Genomic DNA, 22,646 nt, shown 5'->3' with positions numbered 1-22,646 from the left:
TTTGCATTCGCAGTTTCAAGTGTTGCAGCATCAGTAACTGTCTGAAGGAGCTCACTATGAAAATACAGTGACACTGTGCATGGAGTTTATCTGGGCGAGGGGATGATCAGACAGTAGTGTTTAGATTTAATACTTGACCAGATGTGATTAAAATCTGCATACAGTGTGTGGTCAAAAGATCACAAAACACACAGCATTTTAAATGCTTCATTTAAAATTAATTTAGAGGCTATTTATTCTGCCTTATCATTTAAAGTTTTGTAGAATAATTTGTATACTTCTTTATTTCTTTTTGCAGGAAATTGAAAATGGAACGCTTCAGTGAGTGGAGAAGGAGTTGAGAGAAGATATTGTTTTTGAGAGAAGATAATGAGCTCAAACCCCATTGCCAAGCAAGGAGAAGGGGCACAGACCCCACACGTTCACCAGTCTCCAGCAAGCCAACTGTATGGGCAGTTCAGGCAGAGCAACCAGACCGAGAAGATGCTGTGCGGCGATTCGTCAGTTCACCGGTTCCAGGTCCCACCCCCGTCCCCTTCGCCGCAGCTGCTGACCAAGCACGCGGGCGTCTGCGGCGACTGGGATAGCATCGAAGGACTGTATCACCGGGAGCTGGAAGAGGTGCGGGCCAGGGCCGCTCAGATGGAGAAGACCATGCGCTGGTGGTCCGACTGCACGGCCAACTGGCGGGAGAAGTGGAGCAAAGTGCGGGCGGAGCGCAACAAGGCCCGCGAGGAGGTGCGGCAGGTGCGGCAGAAACTGGAGTCGGTCGTGAAGGAGCTGGCTGCGCTGAAAAGGGAAAAACAGGAATTGTTAAATGAAAATGAGCAACTGAGAAGAGAAGCAAAACCAGCAGAAGCCCAGTCAGAGGCCTTGTTGGTCAGACTGGAGGAATACAAATTCAATGCTCTGGAACAGGAACCAGTTAAAGACATGAAAAACAGTAAAAATCCATCATCCCCAAATAAATTCACTAGTTCGCCAAAGAAGGTATGTAAGAAAAAAGCTCTACTCAGGTATAAAGTGGTGATGAAAAAGCATATTCAAATTCCAGTAATTCATTCTATATAAAATATAAAAATAGAATCCTATGAACCCCTTTTCTTACCCCCAACCCCCCCTCCTCAGTTTACTCCCCTCCTCTCCTGAGAGTATTGCCATACCTTTCCATGAGCACTCATTATCCTGGTCTGTAAGTGATGACAAATTATTTGATCCATGGGCGTATTACAACCAAGACTGCCAATGTACGTATCTTTTCCAGCAAATGTCACTGGAAAGCAAATGAGGTCAGCCAGAGTGAGTGATTCTGCTCTCCCCAGTACAGGGAGTGATTCTGCTTTCCCCAGTACAGGGAATGATTCTGCTTTCCCCAGTACAGGGAGTGATTCTGCTCACCCCAGTACAGGGAGTGATTCTGCTCACCCCAGTACAGGGAGTGATTCTGCTCACCCCAGTACAGGGAGTGATTCTGCTCACCCCAGTACAGGGAGTGATTCTGCTCTCCCCAGTACAGGGAGTGATTCTGCTTTCCCCAGTACAGGGAGTGATTCTGCTCACCCCAGTACAGGGAGTGATTCTGCTTTCCCCAGTACAGGGAGTGATTCTGCTCACCCCAGTACAGGGAGTGATTCTGCTTTCCCCAGTACAGGGAGTGATTCTGCTCTCCCCAGTACAGGGAGTAATTCTGCTCACCCCAGTACAGGGAGTGATTCTGCTCACCCCAGTACAGGGAGTGATTCTGCTCACCCCAGTACAGGGAGTGATTCTGCTCGGTACAGGGAGTAATTCTGCTCTCCCCAGTACAGGGAGTGATTCTGCTTTCCCCAGTACAGGGAGTGATTCTGCTCTCCCTAGCCCAGGGAATTATACTGGCCTTCAATCTGCCTTGCTGAGCTCAGCAAACATAGAATAGAACTGAACTTAAACCTGGAACCTGTATGGCTCAGTCAATCCCAACATAAGCACCAGAAACAATTTTCCATAAAAGTAACAAGTGATAAACTACAGCTTAGAGTATACAACAGTTGGTAGCAGACCCTGGTATCTGTATCAGATAGAAGCATATACTTTAAAAAAGAAAGGGCTAGAAATTGGTTGCATTTGGACCTTCCATTAGCACCCCGGTGCTAACGGGGCACAAATGCCTTTGGCCAGAGAACGTGATGTCATCGCTGCGCACATCACCCAGCTAGTGCCCCGGACCTGAAATTCACTTTTGCTCCCTGTAGCAGCGCTGGGCGAAAACATCGGCAGCTGCAGGAGGCATGGATCGGGCGGCCGGCTGCTACCAGGGCAATGATTAAAGGCGAGGTGGCTGAGGTAAGTAAAAAAAAAACTTACCTTTGTTGTTGTCATTTTCTTCGCGGTGTTCCTGCCCACGATCGCTCAGCCTTGCACTCTGCCGGAGTGCTGGGCTGATCACGCAGGTTCACTGCTCCCTTGGCGGCCCAGGTAAGTGACTTTTAAATTGCAGAGCCTGCAGCGATGGCCCTTCCCTTTAAGGGAGGAAAGAGCCCTTTGAATGTGGCAGCACTGCTGACGTTTCCACCCCGCTCGGGTCCTTTAGCGCTCCTCGAAGGAAGCTTGACTTAGTGCTCCATTTCCTTCCTGGAGTGCTAAAACCAGTTGTTTGAGAGCAGGGAAGCATTAGTGCCTGCCGCCGCTAAGTTTTCCTTATTTCAAGTTTACCACCCCATACGGGGCGGTTATGATATTCTCCCCCAAAGACTTTAATTTATATACCACCTTTCACAACCATCAGACATCCCAAAGTGTTTTACAGCCTATCAAGTAATTTCTTTGAAGTGTAGGCATTGTTGTAATGTGGGAAATGCAGCAGCCAATTTGCACACAGCAAGGTCCCACAGACAGCAATGTGATAATGACCAGATGATCTGTTTTAGTGATGTTAATTGAGGGATAAATATTGGCCAGCACACTGGGGGTAACTGCCCTACTCTTCTTTGAAATAGTGCCATTGGATCTTTTACGTTCACCTGAGAGAGCAGATGAGTCCTCGGTTTAACGTTTCATCTGAAAGGCGGCACCTCCAACAGTGCAGCACTCCCTCAGCACTGCACTGGAATATCAGCCTAGACTTTTGCGCTCAAGTCTCTGGAGTGGGACTTGAACCCACAAACCTTGCGACTCAGAGGCAAGTGTGCTGACTGACAGACAGGTGATGAAGGTCCTTTTTGTAGTTGACAGATATGCTTCTTATACATGTACTCAGATCATACTAGCTCCTCTATCAGTAATAGGCAGGCAGCCCAATGTTGCCCTCCGATATAGGATCAGTGGTAAACACAGTTTTCCCCACTTGCACAAATGTCATGCACTAATCAGGCAATGTATTTCTTATCATTTCTGTTTAGGTAGTAAATGTATTCTTTACTATTTTTTGGCAAATTTATGTAGAACTCTACTGGTAAGCCTGGACAAACCATTCTCAGTAAGGGTATTTTCACAAATATTGTAAATATGTGGATTTGCTTATGATATTCTGATTGTGATCACTGTGTTGAATTGCTCATGGTTGCCTTGGTGTAAACAGTGAATTATTCTTGTACCTTGTATGAGGTAAGGGGGCTGAAATTCAGCCTATCGATAAGGCCTGTTACCGTCAGAAAGCGGTGGCCACGTGGTGGTGTCGAATGGCTGCCGATTTGTAATCAAATAGCCGCCACTCGCGAAATTCTCCCCGCTGGTTTTTCCGGCGGTCCCCACTTCCACCCCACTGCTGCCGAACCTGCCTAAGTCATCAAAGCGCACACCGCCTGATGTCCTGCCCCGCAAGCAAAATTCACCTTAGAAAATCTTCCGGCCGCCGCTCGGTGCCACCGACATTTTTTTCTGTCGGTGCATTGTGTTTGCAGTGTGTGAAATGGCTGTGCGGCCGCATTAAAGGGGAGGGTGCACTGCCGTGGTCGCCATCTTATTTTTTTTTGTCGGCCGACTGCCAGGTCGGACCAACAATTATGCCCCCAGGTTCGGCCAGGCCGCCAGCAGGCAGCCTGTCACAATCTCTTAGGTGCCAGGCCACTGGCCCGGCCAAAACCCTCGCTGGTGGTGCAGAGTTCGCAGCGACTCTCCCCTTTAACTGAAGGGAAGAGACATTGTGACGCACCAGCGCGATGACATCACGGGCCCGTCGCTGATGAATGGCAGCGGCGGAGAGTCCGTCCCACCTCTACTTCCACCCTCATTATGACCGCATCCATTGCGCCGGCCAAAACACAAGAAAAACTGTAGGTGCATCCGTTTCCGGCGGACGTGAATTTCGACCCCAAGGTTTATCTATTATGTCTGGTAACTTGTTAATGGAAAATGGTAGAAAACTATGTAGTCAAAGATATATCTTCAACCCCAGCCCACCTGGTGGGAATGTTGTGACCGTGGGGTAGTTAAAATGGTGGTCGTTTGGAAGCCGCTACTTTCCAGCAGCTTTCCCGCTCCCACTATTTTAACCACAGGGTTTTTCAGCAGTGCGGAGGCCGCTTGCCAGCCACAGGTAGATGGGATCCCTAGTTAAAATGTGAATGCCCGCCCTGAGCCTGGACCCCAGGTTACAATCGGGGCGTTAGTTTCTGTAGAATACTGTGTTAAATTGCATGTTGTACTTAGTTGCTTGTCTTTTTAATTGCTATGTTATTAAGTTTGCTCTGTTTGCCTGGGAGCCGGTCCAAAAACATCTAAAAATAACTTTAATACCAGCGAGTCTTTATTTGCTCTTACCAGGAGAGGAATGTCGGAGATTTCTGAGCACAAATGGCTCTAGTGCGTCAGCAGCTTAAACGGCAAGGGTTTTCAGCTCCGCAGTTCATTCTGAGCTCAATCAGCGAAGCAACTCATAATGTGCAAACGGGATTTCCACTGCATTTCTGCTGCACAAAGTTATGGTGGTGGAACGGGAGCATTCCTGGGGAAATTCCCAGCCATTATACAGATCATAATTTAATTAGTTCGACATTAGGCTTAAAAAGGGATGAAAGCTTGAAGATAGGAAGGATTTGCCAAACCAAATATTATATTATTTTCCAAAAGGATTATTAGAAACTTTGGTCATTATATTTGAGTTTAATATTTTAATTGAATGCATGAACTTATTTTTTTCCCCATTAAATTGTAAATAAATATTTTGTTTGCTTTAGCTTTAGAAGCCTGTACTTAATATTCTACCAATCCAAAGAGAGTTGTTTCCTAGTATGGATTAGAGTTAATCCAGTAAATCCTTGGGTCACACAATTTTGAAAAAGGCAGATTTTCAATAAAATGCAGATTTTGGATCAAATCGGTCCACTTAGGGAAATTGCTATGAATCTATTTGAGTGAGAAAAATTGTTCCATAAAATACTCAAATGTTAACATGGAGTCTGTAGGGAGTGGTGTGTGGGGTCAGGTTTACCTCTGACCTTCTGAGCAGTTCGAATCGCTCCCACTCTCTGGGTTCTAGACTCTGGATTTATTTGGGGGATGTGATAAAACGCAAGAGACAACTGGTTTGGTGCAAAAGAACTTTGGTTTTATTAAAGGCAAGAAAATACAATGTCAAACTTATAATCTCTCAAGTAAAGAACTATACATCACACATTCAAAGGGGTTACAGTGAATAATATACCTCCCACCTCCCAATGCCTAACACTGGCTAGGTTAAACTCCAGGGCAAACAGGGACTATGCTTACCAATCCTTTACTGGTAGTTGGCAGTGGTTCGCGATTTCGGGGTTCGGTGGATTCTGTAGATTCTGCTTGCCATACCCCGAACGTCATAGAAGGCTTCTTACTGCGTAATCTTCAATTGGGTAGTGTCCGCTGATGCGGTAAGGTGCGTTTTGGACTTATGGGGTAAGTCTAACCACTATCTTTCATTAGAAATAGGTTTCAAAGTCTTTTTAGATAATTTTTTCACCTGTTGGTGGTCACGTCTAGGTTGTAGAGTGGAAACTTTCAATTCTTCGGTTTCTTCCTCGTGGAGTTTTGTTTCGATGTTGGTCGATTGCGGTGCTTTTGGTGGTACCACGTTGGCTGTGGTCGGTTGCTGCCACGATGGTGATGTTCTTACTTCCTTTTCCGATTTCAGGACGTCGGGGCTGGAGAAGCTAGTTAAAACTGCTGCGGTGATCTTTCTCCCTTCTTGATGCTCTATAATGCTATGCTGCCGTGTGCATACCTTCTGCTAAGCGTCCCTAGCAGTGTCTTCTGAAGCAAAACCATAAGCATTGCATTGCATACCCTTTGTTAAAGCAGGGCCCAGTTATACCTTTGGAGCTGTTCTAATCTTCGTGCCAAATCAGCCCAGATTCTTTGTTTAATTTTGGCGGGTTTGATATTTCTTTGTCATATTTTGGCGGGCTCATTAAATGTTAACCTGTTTCGGATGTGTCGATCTTCTAAATCTGTTTCTTGATGGAAATATTAGCTTTGGTATTTGCAGTGTCTGTTTGTGCTTGGGATTTTCATGCAGGCTGGATGTGCCATTGTTATTATGTATGGGCTGGAATGGTTTTCCAGATCAGGATGATGGTTAGCTATCTCTGGGTTAATTGTTGCTATGTTAATGTCTCCTGGGAAGAAGGGTTTTTAAGTACCCATAATTCTCCAGACAATTTGCTTTAGTTTCAATACCCCAGACAGCTTCAATACTCAAAACTGGATTCTTTGAAGGATAGTTCCTTTAGTTCTTAGCTCTGCCCACACAAACTCAATCTGCTTTGTAAAATACCAAATTCGATTAAAGTTCGTAGTTTCTTCCATGTGCACTTTAGGATCTCAAACTTTCTGGTAGATAGTTCCAAATTAAATTTCCTTTCCAATGAGTCCAAACACTGGGGGGGTTCTCCCACGAATTTTGCAACCCTTCAAGTCTGATATGAATTACCTTAGCCAATGGGAACTGTATCAAAGGAAGGTGGCAAATGTTATATCCTTGTTCCCGAAAGGAGAAAGGGATAAATCAAAAAATTATGGGTCAGTTCCTCTTCCATGCATGAGGGAGAAGGGATATAGGTCAGTTTGGGAAGAGGTAATTAGAGTGAGAACAGATTTGTGTGGATTTTAAATATCAGTTGGGCCGAATAGCCTGTTTCTCTGGTGCCGATTCTATAGCCCGGAATTCACGGTACTGATGACGATGAATTGGCAGCGTTCACCATTATTACGCCTTTGAAACTGACCGCAACTTCAGGAGTTAGCACATGTGCAGCCTAATGCAGAAATCCTGAAGCTGCGGTTTGTCATTCACTGCTCCTCCACAGGCTGTGCTGTGCCCAGTCACCTCCCCCACCCTCCCTCCCCAAACCAGCTATAAAGCCTGCCATCAGTGTAATCTCTCAAATCCTGGAAACTGACAAAAACTTTGGCTCTTCCATAGTAATTATGCTGTTAAATATCTCACCGAAGGCTTATTTCTTGGTTCGGTGTCTGTGAGAATTCTGCATTTTGATTGGTTGCTTATACAGCTTGTTGACACCACAGCAGCTCGCACTATGGGATTCCCTCTATGCTCCATTGATTTGAATTATGCATCGGAAAAGCCAAACATCTCACCACAGAGATCAGCAGATCTTTGTGGGAAGTTTACTTCTGGGCCTGTGACGAATGCCTTTGCTTCACTGCTGACCGCAAATTCCGGGTATGTGTATTTCTATGCAATCTTACCTTAATTGTGGGTAAATTAGGAGAAATTCCACAGGAGATCTTCCATTGGAATTACGGCAGGAGACTGGTGAAACCCCCATAGGACCTCAGCCCCATGTATCCATAATATTGGATGAAGTTAGTGAGCAGTCAGTGGTGTGGTTACCAAGGTGAGGGTTAATTAGGGATAGTCAACACAGATTTGTAAAGAACAAGTTAAATGACTAACTTAATTAAATTTTTTTGACAAAATCGCAGAATGTATAATGGGAAACAATGGATGTTTGATATATATATATGGATTTTCAGAAGGCATTTGATAAGGTGTCTTGTAAAAGATTTGTTATTAAAATTAAGGCGCATATAAAAGGAAATGTAACCGCATGGCTATAGAGATGTTTGGGGACAGAAGGTAAAAATGAGGTAAATGGATGTTTTTTTTGAAGGATGGGATGCGGTGTCCTCCGTGGCTCAATGGGTAGCACTCCTACCTCTGAGTCAGAAGTTTGTGAGTTCAAGTCCCACTCCAGAGACTTTAACACAGAAATCTAGGCTAGCACTCCAGTGCAGTACTGTGAGGATGCTGTACTGTCGGAGGCATGGTCTTTCAGTTGAATGTTAAATTGAAGCTTTGTCTGCCCTCTCAGGTGGACATAAAAGATCCCATGGCAATATTTCAGTATCCTGGCCAATATTCATCCCTCAAACAACATAATTAAAACAGATTATCTGGTCATTATCACATCACTGTTTGTGGGAGCTTGCTGTGCGCAATTGGCTGCTGTGTTTCCTGTATTACATAAGAAATAGGAGCAGGAGAAGGTCATACGGCCCCTCGAGCCTGCTCCACCATTCAATAAGATCATGGCTGATCTGATCATGGATTCAACTCCACATCCCTGCCTGCTCATAACCCCTTATCCCGTTATCATTTAAGAAACTGTCTATTTCTGTCTTAAATTAATTCAATGTCCCAGCTTCCACAGTTCTCTTAGGCACAGATTTACAATCCTCTGAGAGAAGATATTTCCCCTCAACCCAGTTTTAAATAGACGGCCCCTTATTCGAAGATCATACCCTCTAGTTCTAGTCTCCCCCATAAGTGGAAACATGCTCTCTGCATCCACCTTGTTAAGCCCCCTCATAATCTTATACGTTTCGATAAGATCACCTCTCATTCTTCTGAATTCCAATGAATAGAGGCCCAACCCACTCAACCTTTCCTCATAAGTCAATCCCCTCATCTCCGGACTCAACCTAGTGAACCTTCTCTGACCTGCCTCCCAAGCAAGTATATCCTTTCGTAAATATGGAAACCAAAACTGCACGCAGTATTCCAGATGTGGCCTCACCAATACCCTGTATAACTGTAGCAAGACTTCCCTGCTTTTATACTCCATCCCCTTTGCAATAAAGGCCAAGATTCCATTGGCCTTCCTGATCACTTGCTGTACCTGCATACTATCCTTTTGTGATTCATACACAAGTACCCCCAGGTCCCACTGTACTGCAGCACTTTGCAATCTTTCTCCATATAAATAATAACTTACTGTTTGATTTTTTTCTGCAAAAGTGCATGACCTCACATTTTCCAACATAATACTCCATGTGCCAAATTTTTGCCCACTCACTTAGCCTGTCTATGTCCTTTTGCAGATTTTTTGTATCCTCCTCACACATTACTTTTCCTCCCATCTTTGTATCATCAGCAAACTTGGCTATGTTACACTTAGTTCCTTCTTACAAGTCGTTAATATAGATTGTAAATAGTTGGGGTCCCAGCATTGATCCCTACGGCACCCCACTAGTTACTGATTGGTTTATTCTCTGGTTGGCATTCATCCCGACTCTCTGTTTTCTGTTCGTAAGCCAATCCTCTATCCATGCTAATATATTACCCCCAACCCCGTGAACTTTTATCTATGTGCAGTAACCTTTTAGGTGGCACCTTGTCAAATACCTTCTGGAAGTCCAAATACACCACATCCACTGGTTCCCATTTATCTACCCTGTTCATTACATCCTCAAAGAATTCCAGCAAATTTGTCAAACATTACTTCCCCTTCATAAATCCATGCTGACTCTGCCTGACTGAATTATGTTTTTCCAAATGTCCTGCTGCTGCTTCTTTAATAATGGACTCCAACATTTTCCCAACCACAGATGTTAGGCTAACTGGTCTATAGTTTCCTGCTTTTTGTCTGCCTCCTTTTTTAAATAGGGGTGTTACATTTGCAGTTTTCCAATCTGCTTGGACCTCCCCAGAATCCAGGGAATTTTGGTAAATTACAACCAATGCATCCACAATCCCTGCCGCTACTTCTCTTAAGACCCTAGGATGCAAGCCATCAGGTCCAGGGGATTTATCTGCCTTTAGTCTCATTACTGTGTACCACCTCCTTAGTGATTGTGATTGTGTTAAGTTCCTCCCCCCCCCCTATAGCCCCTTGACTATCCACTGTTGGAATATTGTTAGTGTCCTCTACCGTAAAGACTGATACAAAATATTTGTTCAGAGTTTCTGCCATTTCCATGTTCCCCATTACTAATTCCCCGGTCTCGTCCTCTAAGGGACCAACATTTACTTTAGCCACCCTTTTTCTTTTTATATACTTATAGAAACTCTTGCTCTCTGTTTTTATATTTTGCACTAGTTTACTTTCATAGTCTATCTTCCCTTTCTTAATCATTTTTTTCGTCATTCTTTGCTGGCTTTTAAAAGCTTCCCAATCTTCTGTCCTCCCACTAGTATTGGCCACTCTGCATGCCTTTGTTGTTAATTGGATACCGTCCTTTATTTCTTCAGTTAGCCACGGATGGCTATCTTTTCTCTTACGCCCTTTCCTCCTCATTGGAATATATTTTTCTTGAAAGTTGTGAAATACTCCTTAAATGTACGCCACTGTTCATCAACTGTTCTACACGCTAATCTATTTTCCCAGTCCACTTTAGACAACTCCGCCCTCATACCTTCATAGACTCCTTTTTTTAAAGCTTAATATGCTGGTTAGAGATCCAACTTTCTCACCCTCCATCTGAATTTGAAATTCAATCATGCTATGATCACTCATTCCAAGGGGATCCTTTACTAGGAGATTGTTTATTAATCCTGTCTCATTGCACAGGACCAGATCTAACATAGCCTGCCTCCTGGTTGGTTCCATTACATACTGCTCAAGGAACCTGTTCCTTATGCACTCTATGAACTCCTCCTCAAGGCTACCCTGACCAATTTGATTTGTCCAATCACTATGGAGGTTAAAATCACCCATGATTATTGCTGCTCCCTTTTTACCAGCCCCCACTATTTCCTGGTTTATACTCCGACCAACAGAGTTGCTACTGTTAGGGGGCCTATAGACTACGCCCACCAGTGACTTTTTGCCCTTATTATTCCTTATCTCCACCCAAACTGTTTCAACATCCTGATCATTTAAGCCAATATCCTTTCTCACTATTGCAGTAATTCCATCATTTATCAACAGAGCGACCTCCCCTCCTTTTCCTTTCTGTCCTTCCTGTTTGTCAAATACCCCTGAATATTTAATTCCCAGTCCTGGTCACCTTGCAACCATGTCTCTGTAATGGCTATCAGATCATACCCATTTGTCTCAATTTGTGCCGTCAACTCATCTATTTTTTCACAAATGCGACGTGCATTTAGACAAGGTGCCTTTAAATTTGTTTTTTTACCTTTTTTTCCTGCTTGTTTCCTCTCTCCTTCAAACTCACTTTCTTTATTTTTGCTTTCTAATTCCAACTTTACTCCCCTCCCTACTGAATCTATTTTCAGGTTCCCATCCCCCTGCCAAGCTAGTTTAAACCCTCTCTAACAGCACCAGCAACCCCCCGCTCCTCCCCCCCCCCCCCGTGAGGATATTGGTCCTGGCTCTGTTGAGGTGCAATGCGTCTGGCTTGTACAGGTCCCACCTCCCCCAGAAGTGGGCCCAATGTCTCAGGAAACTAAAGCCCTCCTGTCTGTACCATCTCTCCAGCCACTTATTCATCTGCTCTATCCTCCTATTTCTGTACTCACTCGCTCGTGACACTGGGAGTAATCTGGAGATTACTACCGTTGAGGTCCTGCTGTTTAATCTCTCTCCAAGTTCTCTAAACTCTGCCTGCAGGACCTCATCCCTCTTCCTACCTATGTCATTGGTACCGATGTGGACCATGACCTCTGGCTGTTCACCCTCTCCCCCCAGAATGCCCTGCAGCCGCTCAGTGACATCCTTGACCCTGGCACCATGGAGGCAACATACCATCCTGGAGTCACGTCTGCAGCCGCAGAAACGCCTGTCTGCTCCCCTGACTGTGGAATCCCCTACCACTATAGCTCTTCCATTCTTCTTCCTCCCCCCTCCATGCAGCTGAGCCACCCGTGGTGCCGTGGACTTGGCTCTGGCTGCACTCCCCAGAGCCACCATCACCCTCACTGGTACTCAGAATAGAGCACCAGTTGGAGAGCGAGATGGACTCAGAGGACTCCTGCTCTACCAGCATAGTCCTCCTCTTCTGTCCAGGGTTCACCCAAACCTTATCTGCCTGCACACTCTTAAGCTGTGGGGTGACCGCCTCTAGAAACGCGCTATCCATGTTGCTCTCAGTCTCATGGATGCATCGCAGTGACCCCAGCTGCCGCTCAAGCTCCAAAACGGAGCTCGAGTTGGTGCAGCTAGAGACACCTCCTGCACACATGGTCGCCCCGGCTGCACGAAGCATCCAGGATTTCCCACATGCCACAGGATGTGCAATCCACGGGACTGAGCTGTCCTGCCATCCCTCTAGTTACACTCGCAACTATCGAGTAGAACTAAACTCTAAACCTTAGCAAAAGACACCCAGCTGCTACTCAGTAAATAGCCGATTTAATTAACTGACTCTCCTTAGATAATAAAGATCACATATATTTACTGGCAGATCCTACTTACAACAATGCCAAAGATTTCCTACAGAAAAGAAAAGAAAAATACTCAGCGATCCATCAGCCAATCACTTACCCGCTTGGCTGTGACGTTACACTTCGATTCGATTTTTTAACTTTTTGTCCCTGCAGCAGCTGGCTCCTCCCGACTCTCCGCGCCCTTTTATCTGGGCCTCGATCCTCTCGCTCCTTGTTGTACCTGGACTCTTTCTCTAATGGACATTCTTCGAGCCCAACCGCCAAATCCAACTGTTACTCGTCGCCATCATTGATACAACAGTGACTGCACTTCAACAGTACTTCAATGGCTGTAAAGTGCTTTGGGACATCTGGTGGTTGTGAAAGGCGCTATATAAATCCAAGTTTTTCTTTTTAAATGGAGGAGAGGTCTGTGCAAGATCTCTTATTTTCCATTTATATAAATGATTTTGACATTTGTTACGAAGAAATTTATTTAACTTTGTTGACGATAATAAATTTAAGAACTTGGCAAACTCTTACTGCAAACATAATTTACAATTTTCTTTATCCACTAATTTTCTTCCCACTTCTCAAGCTGTTGAGTCCATACTGATCGATGGTTTAAAAGGTATTCGCTAATCTCCCACATGGGTTATTATTGGTGCCCGAGGCTTGTCAATAAGTGTCAGTGAGCTATTCAAACACAGCGGCCTTACAGCGGAGTCCAAATCTTACATCCCAAGTGTGACCTTCAACAGGAATCACTGAATGAACATCAGCAACACTAACCATGGTTAATTTTCCCCTATCGAACCAAGAGGGATGAATGCCTATTGCCATGCCTCCAATACATCCCCAGCTGAAATCAACTAGCTCAACATAGCCTGGGAATCAAATCTGGAATCTTAATGGCTTGACAACAACAATAACAACTTGTATTTCTATAGTGCCTTTAATGCAGTAAAACATCCCAAGGTGCTTCACAGGAATATTGTGAGACAAAAAACATTTGACACCAAGGCACATAAGTAGAAATTAAGGCAGGTGACCAAAGCTTGGACAAAGAGGTAGGTCCCAAGGAGTGTCTTAAAGGAGGAAAGAGAGGTAGAGAGGCAAAGAGGTTTAGGGAGGGAATTCCAGAGCTTGGGGCCGAGGCAACAGAAGGCATGACCACCGATGGTTGAGCGATTATAATCAGGGATGCTCAAGAGGGCAGAATTAGAGGAGCGCAGATATCTCGTAGGGCTGAGGGGCTGAAGGAGAATACAGAGATAGGGAGGTGTGATGCAATGGAGGGATTTGAAAACAAGGATGAGAATTCTGAAATTGAAGCGTTGCTTAACTGGGAGCAAATGTAGGTCAGTGAGCACAGGGGTGATGGGTGAGTAGGACTTGGTGCGAGTTAGGACATGGACAGCTGAGTTTTGGATCAGGTAAAATATGGGAGGCCAGCCAGGAATGCATTGGAATAGTCAAGCCTAGAGATAACAAAGGAATGGATGGAGCAGTGGATGAGCTGAGGCAAGGGTGGAGACGAGCGAAGTTACGGAGGTGGAAATAGGCGGTTTTAGTTATGCTGCGGATATGTAGTCGAAAGCTCACTTCAGGATCAAATATGACACCAAGGTTGTGAACAGTGTGGTTCAGTCTCAGACCGAAGTTGGGGAGAGGGATGAAGTCAATGGCTAGGGAACGGAGTTTGTGGGTGGGGTGGGGGGGGGCGGGAAACCGAAAACAATTGCTTTGGTCTTCCCAATATTCAACTGGAGAAAATTTCTACTCATCTAGAACTGGATGTTGGACAAGCAGTTTGACAATTTAAAGACTGTGGAGGGGTCGAGAAATGTAGTGGTGAGGTGGAGCTGGGTGTTAACAGCGTACATGTGGAAATTGATGCTGTGTTTTTGGATGATGTCGCCAAGGGGCAACATATAGATGCAAAATAGGAGGGGCCAAGTAATTGCCTGGATCAAAAACCCACTGTGTAAACACACTGAACCATCAAGGTAGTTAAATAATAGTGTCTGTGTGACAGGCAAAGACTAATGTTAATATGATAGAAATAGGCTGTCTCTATAGTCAAATTCAAAATGTTGATGGCTCCTGTTGACATCAGGAATGCAAAACGTTCTCTCTCTCTTGTTCTATTTTTATCTGTACTTTCAGAGCTATCAACATCAGGGAAATGTTTGGATTGACATTTATGGTCAACAAGAGTGACACAGATTGCAAATGTGGGGGTGGGGGGGTTTTCTCACAAAAGAGGAAAATATATCAAAATATTTTCTTTAACTAAAATAAGTAATTGTTCTTCCTTAGTTCTGTATTTTTCTTTCTTTATTAAAAGTCACCTCTTGCACCAGCTTCCTATTTCTTATTTTACATAATGATTCCTCGGGAGGCGAACCTCCCCGGGCAGTGACTGACCCTTGTTTTAATAAAACATCAAACAGTTGCTGCCAAATTGATGGGATTGAAGGCCGATAAATCCCCAGGGCCTGATGGACTGCATCCCAGAGTACTTAAGGAGGTGGCCTTGGAAATAGTGGATGCATTGACAGTCATTTTCCAACATTCCATTGACTCTGGATCAGTTCCTATGGAGTGGAGGGTAGCCAATGTAACCCCACTTTTTAAAAAAGGAGGGAGAGAGAAAACAAGGAATTATAGACCGGTCAGCCTGACATTGGTAGTGAGTAAAATGATGGAATCAATTATTAAGGATGTCATAGCAGCGCATTTGGAAAGAGGTGACATGATAGGTCCAAGTCAGCATGGATTTGTGAAAGGGAAATCATGCTTGACAAATCTTCTGGAATTTTTTGAGGATGTTTCCAGTAGAGTGGACAAGGGAGAACCAGTTGATGTGGTATATTTGGACTTTCAGAAGGCTTTCGACAGGGTCTCACATAAGAGATTAATGTGCAAAGTTAAAGCACATGGGATTGGGGATAGTGTGCTGACATGGATTGAGAACTGGTTGTCAGACAGGAAGCAAAGAGTCGGAGTAAATGGGTACTTTTCAGAATGGCAGGCAGTGACTAGTGAGATACTGCAAGGTTCTGTGCTGGGGCCCCAGCTGTTTACACTGTACATTAATGATTTAGACGAGGGGATTAAATATAGTATCTCCAATTTGCGGATGACACTAAGTTGGGTGGCAGTGTGAGCTGCGAGGAGGATGCTATGAGGCTGCAGAGCGACTTGGATAGGTTAGGTGAGTGGGCAAATGCATGGCAGATGAAGTATAATGTGGATAAATGTGAGGTTATCCACTTTGGTGGTAAAAACAGAGAGACAGACTATTATCTGAATGGTGACAGATTAGGAAAAGGGGAGGTGCAACGAGACCTGGGTGTCATGGTACATCAGTCATTGAAGGTTGACAGGCGGTTAAGAAAGCAAATGGCATGTTGGCCTTCATAGCGAGGGGATTTGAGTACAGGGGCAGGGAGGTGTTGCTACAGTTGTACAGGGCCTTGGTGAGGCCACACCTGGAGTATTGTGTACAGTTTTGGTCTCCTAACTTGAGGAAGGACATTCTTGCTATTGAGGGAGTGCAGCGAAGGTTCACCAGACTGATTCCCGAGATGGCGGGACTGACCTATCAAGAAAGACTGGATCAACTGAGCTTGTATTCACTGGAGTTCAGAAGAATGAGAGGGGACCTCATAGAAACGTTTAAAATTCTGATGGGTTCAGACAGGTTAGATGCAGGAAGAATGTTCCCAATGTTGGCGAAGTCCAGAACCAGGGGACACAGTCTAAGGATAAGGGGTAAGCCATTTAGGACCGAGATGAGGAGAAACTTCTTCACCCAGAGAGTGGTGAACCTGTGGAATTCTCTACCACAGAAAGTTGTTGAGGCCAATTCACTAAATATATTCAAAAAGGAGTTAGATAAAGTCCTTACTACTAGGGGGATCAAGGGGTATGGCGAGAAAGCAGGAATGGGGTACTGAAGTTGCATGTTCAGCCATGAACTCATTGAATGGCGGTGCAGGCTAGAAGGGCTGAATGGCCTACTCCTGCACCTATTTTCTATGTTTCTATGTAAATTATAGGTTGGGGCAGACACATTAAAAATACAAACCACAATGATATTAAATGGCCCATCAGCAGAAGGCCATTGAAGGACAAGTGGCAAATGGTTACTGGGTCAACTCATTAGTTTGTGTAATCTGGACCAATAATATTCTTTCATCAGAAGAACTCTGTTTCTTCAACCATCTGCAGAGTTCAGTGGATGAAACACATGCACATGTAAAGAAAATATGCCTGCTTACTTTGTCACTTTGGAAATAATCTCAAAGTTAGACCATTCAACTGATATGTTTCTGTAACATTCAATTTACTGAAGTACTTGAAGACCAGTTAAATTGATTTAGATTATTTTCTGATCAGTTGATTTCTCTATCTTCTTCTCTCCCTTCTCCTGTTGCAATTTCTTTGCATTATCTACAGATGAAACAACATGTAGCTTTTCTGCTGTTGCTTTGTTGAGATCAACTCATTTCACACAGACTAGAGAACAAACCTCTGGTCTGTATGGCTAAATGTTACAAAGCTGGCTGATTCCATTCAGTCGGTAAGAAGCTAATGGCACAGAGTGCTGGGTTCCAACGCGCTATGGCACTGTGCCACCCTGAAAGTTTGTCTTTCTAAAGTATTAGATGTGTCCAATAGTTATGTCACTTTGATGGTTTTGCTGCACCAATAATTTAGGACAATTAGACAGTTTATTGCATTATCTTTGAGTGCTGGCTCCAACTGGATATCAGTAAAGAGTAAGGGCCTGAAGTTCAACTGCACAAGTGCAGCAGAGCAGAAGCCCAGCCTGCCAATGGTCACGGATGTAGATCATGTCTCAAATTATAGGGGCAGGGCCATTTACATGGTTGGGACGGGCTGATGGCACCTAGCCTGATATGCCTTGAAAGGTGGCTCGCTAGGCTCTTGCAGAGCTGAAGAAAAAATTCTGGATAAAGATCTTCAGCTCCAGTTGGAGCCAGGCGTCTTGTAAAATAAGGTAACCAATACCGTCTTGTATAAATTACCTTTGTCTGGTAAAGGTTTGGGCCTTTTAAAAGGCTTCAGCAGAACTCTTGCCACCTGTCAGTTGGTGAGAGTTACGTTGAGGCTTTATAATGGTGGAATGGGTGTAATATATAGCTCCATCTAGTGGACTACTGTGGTAATGCAACTAATGCTGTATATAATAAAAAGGACAGGTCACCTGACAAGTTCCTGAGTTGAAGCCATCTTGTAAGTGTGTGTTGTGATGTCGTAGAGAATATACCACATTGGCGATGAGGATAGAATTTCTGGATACCCTATGAAATTTTTGTTGGTGGATGATTCCAGCCAAACAATAGAGAGACTAGAGAGGTCCTTTGTGTTGCAGCACAGCTAAAAATCCAAAGTAATATTCAAGCACACTTGGCTGAACTGCCAGAGTCCAGATGGCAGAGCCTATGGGAGTAATAGGGTGCTTAGGTGAATTCCATTGTGACCGAGGCACTTTCGGAGCATATGTGGAGTGGCTAGAAATGTTTTTCACCACAAATAGTATCATCGAGGTCCCCGATGATGAAAACCGTAACTGGGTGGTGTTAGAAAGATAACGGGCTATTTTCCTGACTGAAGCAGGCCCCAATGTGTATGAAACCTTAAAAAATGTTTTCCCGTCAAGCCAAAGGACTCATCACATACGGAGATTCAGCACTACAGTCCTGAGCCCCTGGAAATTGCTGAAAGTTATTGTTTTGGAACACGTGATCAATTAATTGATGAAAGTATCAATGAATACATTGTAGCATTAAAGAAGCTATCTATTCACTGTAATTTCGGAAGCTTTCAAGACCGAGCATTGCGTGACCGCTTTGTTTGTGGAATGAAAAATGAAGCAATCAGAAGAAAGTTGTTGACAACTCCTAAGTTGACTTTTGATTTAGCTTGTCAGACAGCTATGTCAATGGATATGGCCGACCAATATTCCCGAGAATTTCAAACCATTTCCGGTCATCAGACAACCAAGATGAATCGCCTGCAGGTTAAAACTAAAAGGCTGTTGGGCCCCAAGGCCTCAGCAACTGGCCAAGGTAACAGAGCATTGGAGTTGTACTATCAGTATCTGAGACAACACATTGCTCAAAGTTGTACATATGTGAAGGCAGAGTGTTCCTTCTGCAAGAAAACTGGGCATCTTGCGAAGGCATGCCGACTGAAGAGTAAACCAACTTTCAAGGCTATAAGTAGAAATCCCCAGAGACTACATAGCATGGAAGAAAAGCATCAGGACAAAGAGATACATGTTATCAGGAGCACGAGGGTATCTAACAGTGATTTAAAAGGTATCATCCAAGTAGATGTTGCAGGAACCAGGAAACGCATGGAAATCAACACTGGCGCATCCGTGAGCACAGTACCGGAATCGCTGTATCTCAACAAGTTGAGTGATTTTCCACTGGAGAAGTCAAAGATAGAGCTGCGAGGCTACTCAGGAGAGAAAATCCTTGTAGTAGGATGTATCACCGTACAGGTGAAATACAAGGATCAATTTCAGAGCTTGCCTCTCGTAGTAGTGGCAGGATACAAGGCATTGAAAGGGCTCAAACAGGCCAGTCCATAATAGCAAATTGAATGAAATGCTCAAATGGCTGGAGAAGTAGAGAGGAGGAGTGATTGCTCGCAAGTGTGAGTTATTTCAAAGCTCAGTGGAGGACTTAGGTCACAGAGTAAACAAAGATGGTTAACATCCAACCAAGGGAGAGCTGGATGCAATTAGAAGTGCATCCACTCCCAAGAATGTCACTGAACTTCAATCATTTTTGTTTCTTTTGAAGAATTATGGGAAGTTCCTACCAAATTTGGCTATAGTGTTACAGTCACTGAATGAGCTGTTGAAATAACAGGTCCATTGATAGTGGTCAGAAAAATGCGATGCAGCATTCAAGGAGTGTAAAAGCCAATTGGTAGAGAGCACCATGTTAGTTCACTATGATGTATCTAAGGAGATCAAGCTAGCATATGATGCCTCTCTGTATGGAGTTGTGGCAGTGATCTCTCATGTACTACATAGTGGGGAGGAGAGACCAATTGCTTTTGCTTCACGCATTCTCAGTGCCAGTGAGCGTAATTATGCGCAAATCGAAAGAGAAGCTTTGGCAATCATTTTTGAGGTCAAGAAGTTCCACAAATACTTGTATGATCGTAAGTTTACCATCGTTATGTACCATAAGCCCCTGACAGCAATCCTTCATCCAAAGTCCCCAGTTCCAAACTTAATTGCAGCCTGCATGCAGAGATGGGCTTTGATTTTGTCAGCATATACATATGACATTGAATACAGATAATCAGCTGATCACAGTAATGCTGATGCTATGTCCAGGTTGCCATCCGCATCACAAGTTACATCCAATAGGGAAGAAGTGTTCTATTTTTCATACATTGCTGAACTGCCAGTCACAGCTGAAGAGATTGGTAGTGCAACAAAAATGTGACCCAGTTATGTCTAAGGTGTATGATTACATAGCAAATGGCTGGTCAAATCAGGTATCAGAGAAAGATATTCATCCATACTTGGTTCATTGGAATGAATTATCAATGGATAAAGATTGTATCATGTGGGGTGCAAGAGTGGTTATCCCAAATAAGCTCAAATCCAAACTATTAGGAGATCTTCATGACCAGCACCTGGGACTGTGCTTGACCAAGAGTTTTGCATGCAGTTACATATGGTGGCCAGGTCTAAGTAAAGATATAGAGTAAATCGTTAGTCAGTGTACAACATGTCAGAATTTAAGTCTGAATCCGAGTCAAGCAGACAAACAGTCTGAAGTTGTAGAGTCAATCGGTAAGCAAGAAACCACCATCGGTACCATTATAGCCATGGAAATGGCCTCCCAGGGTGCGGCAAAGGTTACATATCAATTTTGCTGAGCTAGAAGAACAGCAATTGTTCACTGTAATTAGGTAGAGGTGTTTCCGATGCAAAAAATAACAAGTAAAACACTAGACAATTTGCAAAGATTAGTTTCTTCATATGGTCTCCCGGAAGAGATTGTGTTGATAATGGGCCACAATTTTGTTCAGAAGAATTTGCACAGTTCACGAGCAGAAACGGTGTGAAACATACCAAGGTTCCACCACACCAACCTGTTTCAAATGGTGCAGTAGAGCGTTCATTACAAATTGTGAATCGTGCTCTCATCAAACAAATGTTGGATCCAAATCCAAAGAAACGGTAGTTGTCATTTGAACATAAATTGGCTAATTTGCTGATTACTTATCATAATACTCCTCATACAACTACTGGTAGAACACCTGCAGAGTTGTTTCTCAAATGACAGCCATGAACCAGGTTCTCGTTGTTAAAACCAAACTTGGCACAGTCAGTAAAAGAGAAACAATTAAGACAGAAAGAGAATCATGATAAAGGTAGAGTAAGAGAGAGAAGTGTGAAATTAAATCAGAAGGTGAGAGTGAAGAACCATCACCATACATGGCTAAAGTGGTTTCCAGGAATAGTAGTGAAGATGTGTGGCCCTCGCACATATTTGGTCAAGATGTTTGATAATCGACAGGTTAGGTGTTCACATTGATCATATTTTACCTACATATGTGGAAGGAGTTGAAAGTTAGAATGCTTTGATTATTTCTGATGAGTCAGATAGTCTTGTTACAAGTAGAGTACCAGTAGCATACCCTACATCAGATGTACTAGAAACAAGTCCAAGAGAAAGTCAGAATTTAAGTCCGAGTCCGAGTCAGGCACATAAACAGTCTGAAGTTGTAAAGAGTCAAAATGTAGATCAAGGATTGAAGGATTACCCTTGGAGAAAAATTCTCCAGTGAGAACCCATTGGTTTCAGAGCTGGATTTGGAATTAAAATTACAGCTTCAAAAAATGGATGCAAGGGAAGGGGACAGAGAAGGAGAAAGGGATAAAGAAGGAGAAGGGGAAGGGGAAGCTGTAAGGGCCAAGAGATTTCTTGCAGAAGAAATTGAGCCCCTGGCAGACATAATGGAGAGGAGATGGGATGTGCTTGAGAACAAAGGGAGAATGGGACAAAAGAAACTGAAACCCTCTGTACTCGCAAAAGTTTGGGACCAAGTTGCAGAAGAGTTTAATTCATTGCCCATTATCCCGAGAAGTGGCATACAGCTCAAAAAGAAATGGCAGGACCTCTGACAAGCACTTACTGTAAGTAATATTTTTATTTAAATTTATATTTTTATTTTTATTTATATTTTTATTTATGCACTGCAATAACATTTGTAAATGTGACTAATGTGTGTGTGTGTATGTATTTGTGTGTGTGCAAAAGGACCCTCTCTTAAAAAGTTCAATTTTCATCTTTGCAGAAGATGGTGTCACAGATCATGCAAGAAAGGTCAAAAACTGGAGGAGGTGCGCCAGGTAGGCTGCAACTAACAGCCATGGAACAGAGGATCGCTGATATGATTAAATCTCACAGGAGAAGATCAATCACCAATGTGGACCCTGGGCCCAGGTTACCGAGAGAGGGTAAGCCCTGCAAATTGCACAGTCTGGGTTGGCTAAATGTTAAGTACTGCGTGGGCTAGCTATGCTTCCGCTTTCTCCCCTGCTGCCAACCAAGCATCTGCTCTGTTATGTTTTGCAGGTGTTGCGCATCAGGAAGAGACAGAAGATGCACCTGAAGTAGAAGAAGAGTATGATCAGAAAGCCGTCAGTCCAGATATTGTTCATCTACATCAGGAGAATGAAGGGCAGCAGGAAGACCCCAATACTGAGATGGTTACACTGGAATTGGAGATGGTGAACCCCTCGAAGATTCCAAGCCCTTTCCTGAGCGTTTCAACCGAGGCGACATTTCAAGGTGTACTGTTTGAGGCTGCGGGTCCCAGTGTGTCGTAGCAAGCCACACCTGGGAGATAGCAGAGGAGGGTGGGAGGGAGAGCTGACCCTGAAATACAGGCTGCAGGGAGCATAGGAGAGCTCGTGGGGATGAGTAGGGAGAGCATCCAGCTAACAAGATCACTCCTGGAAACCATGGGTGGGGTGAGGTTAGAATTAGTGGGACTAGCACTTGAAGTAGCAACACTGGCTGGAGGAATGGATGAGGTGAGGGGAGAAATT

General features: G+C 44.0%; 1 protein-coding gene across 1 annotated transcript in view; it reads left to right on the top strand.

Moving 5' to 3' along the window:
• Positions 1-369: 369 nt before the first annotated feature.
• LOC139270881 (coiled-coil domain-containing protein 102A-like) overlaps positions 370-22,646 on the top strand; it is a 760,459-nt gene continuing 738,182 nt past the window's right edge. The window contains exon 1 of the mRNA XM_070888470.1: positions 370-990. Within this exon, the coding sequence (XP_070744571.1) occupies positions 370-990 (621 nt within the window). The remainder of the gene's footprint in view (positions 991-22,646) is intronic.

The sequence above is a fragment of the Pristiophorus japonicus genome, chromosome 1 (assembly GCF_044704955.1).
Source record: "Pristiophorus japonicus isolate sPriJap1 chromosome 1, sPriJap1.hap1, whole genome shotgun sequence".
Classification (NCBI taxonomy): domain Eukaryota; kingdom Metazoa; phylum Chordata; class Chondrichthyes; family Pristiophoridae; genus Pristiophorus; species Pristiophorus japonicus.
The sequence above is the reverse complement of the archived record's forward strand: the minus strand, read 5'-3'. Positions and strand labels throughout refer to the sequence as shown.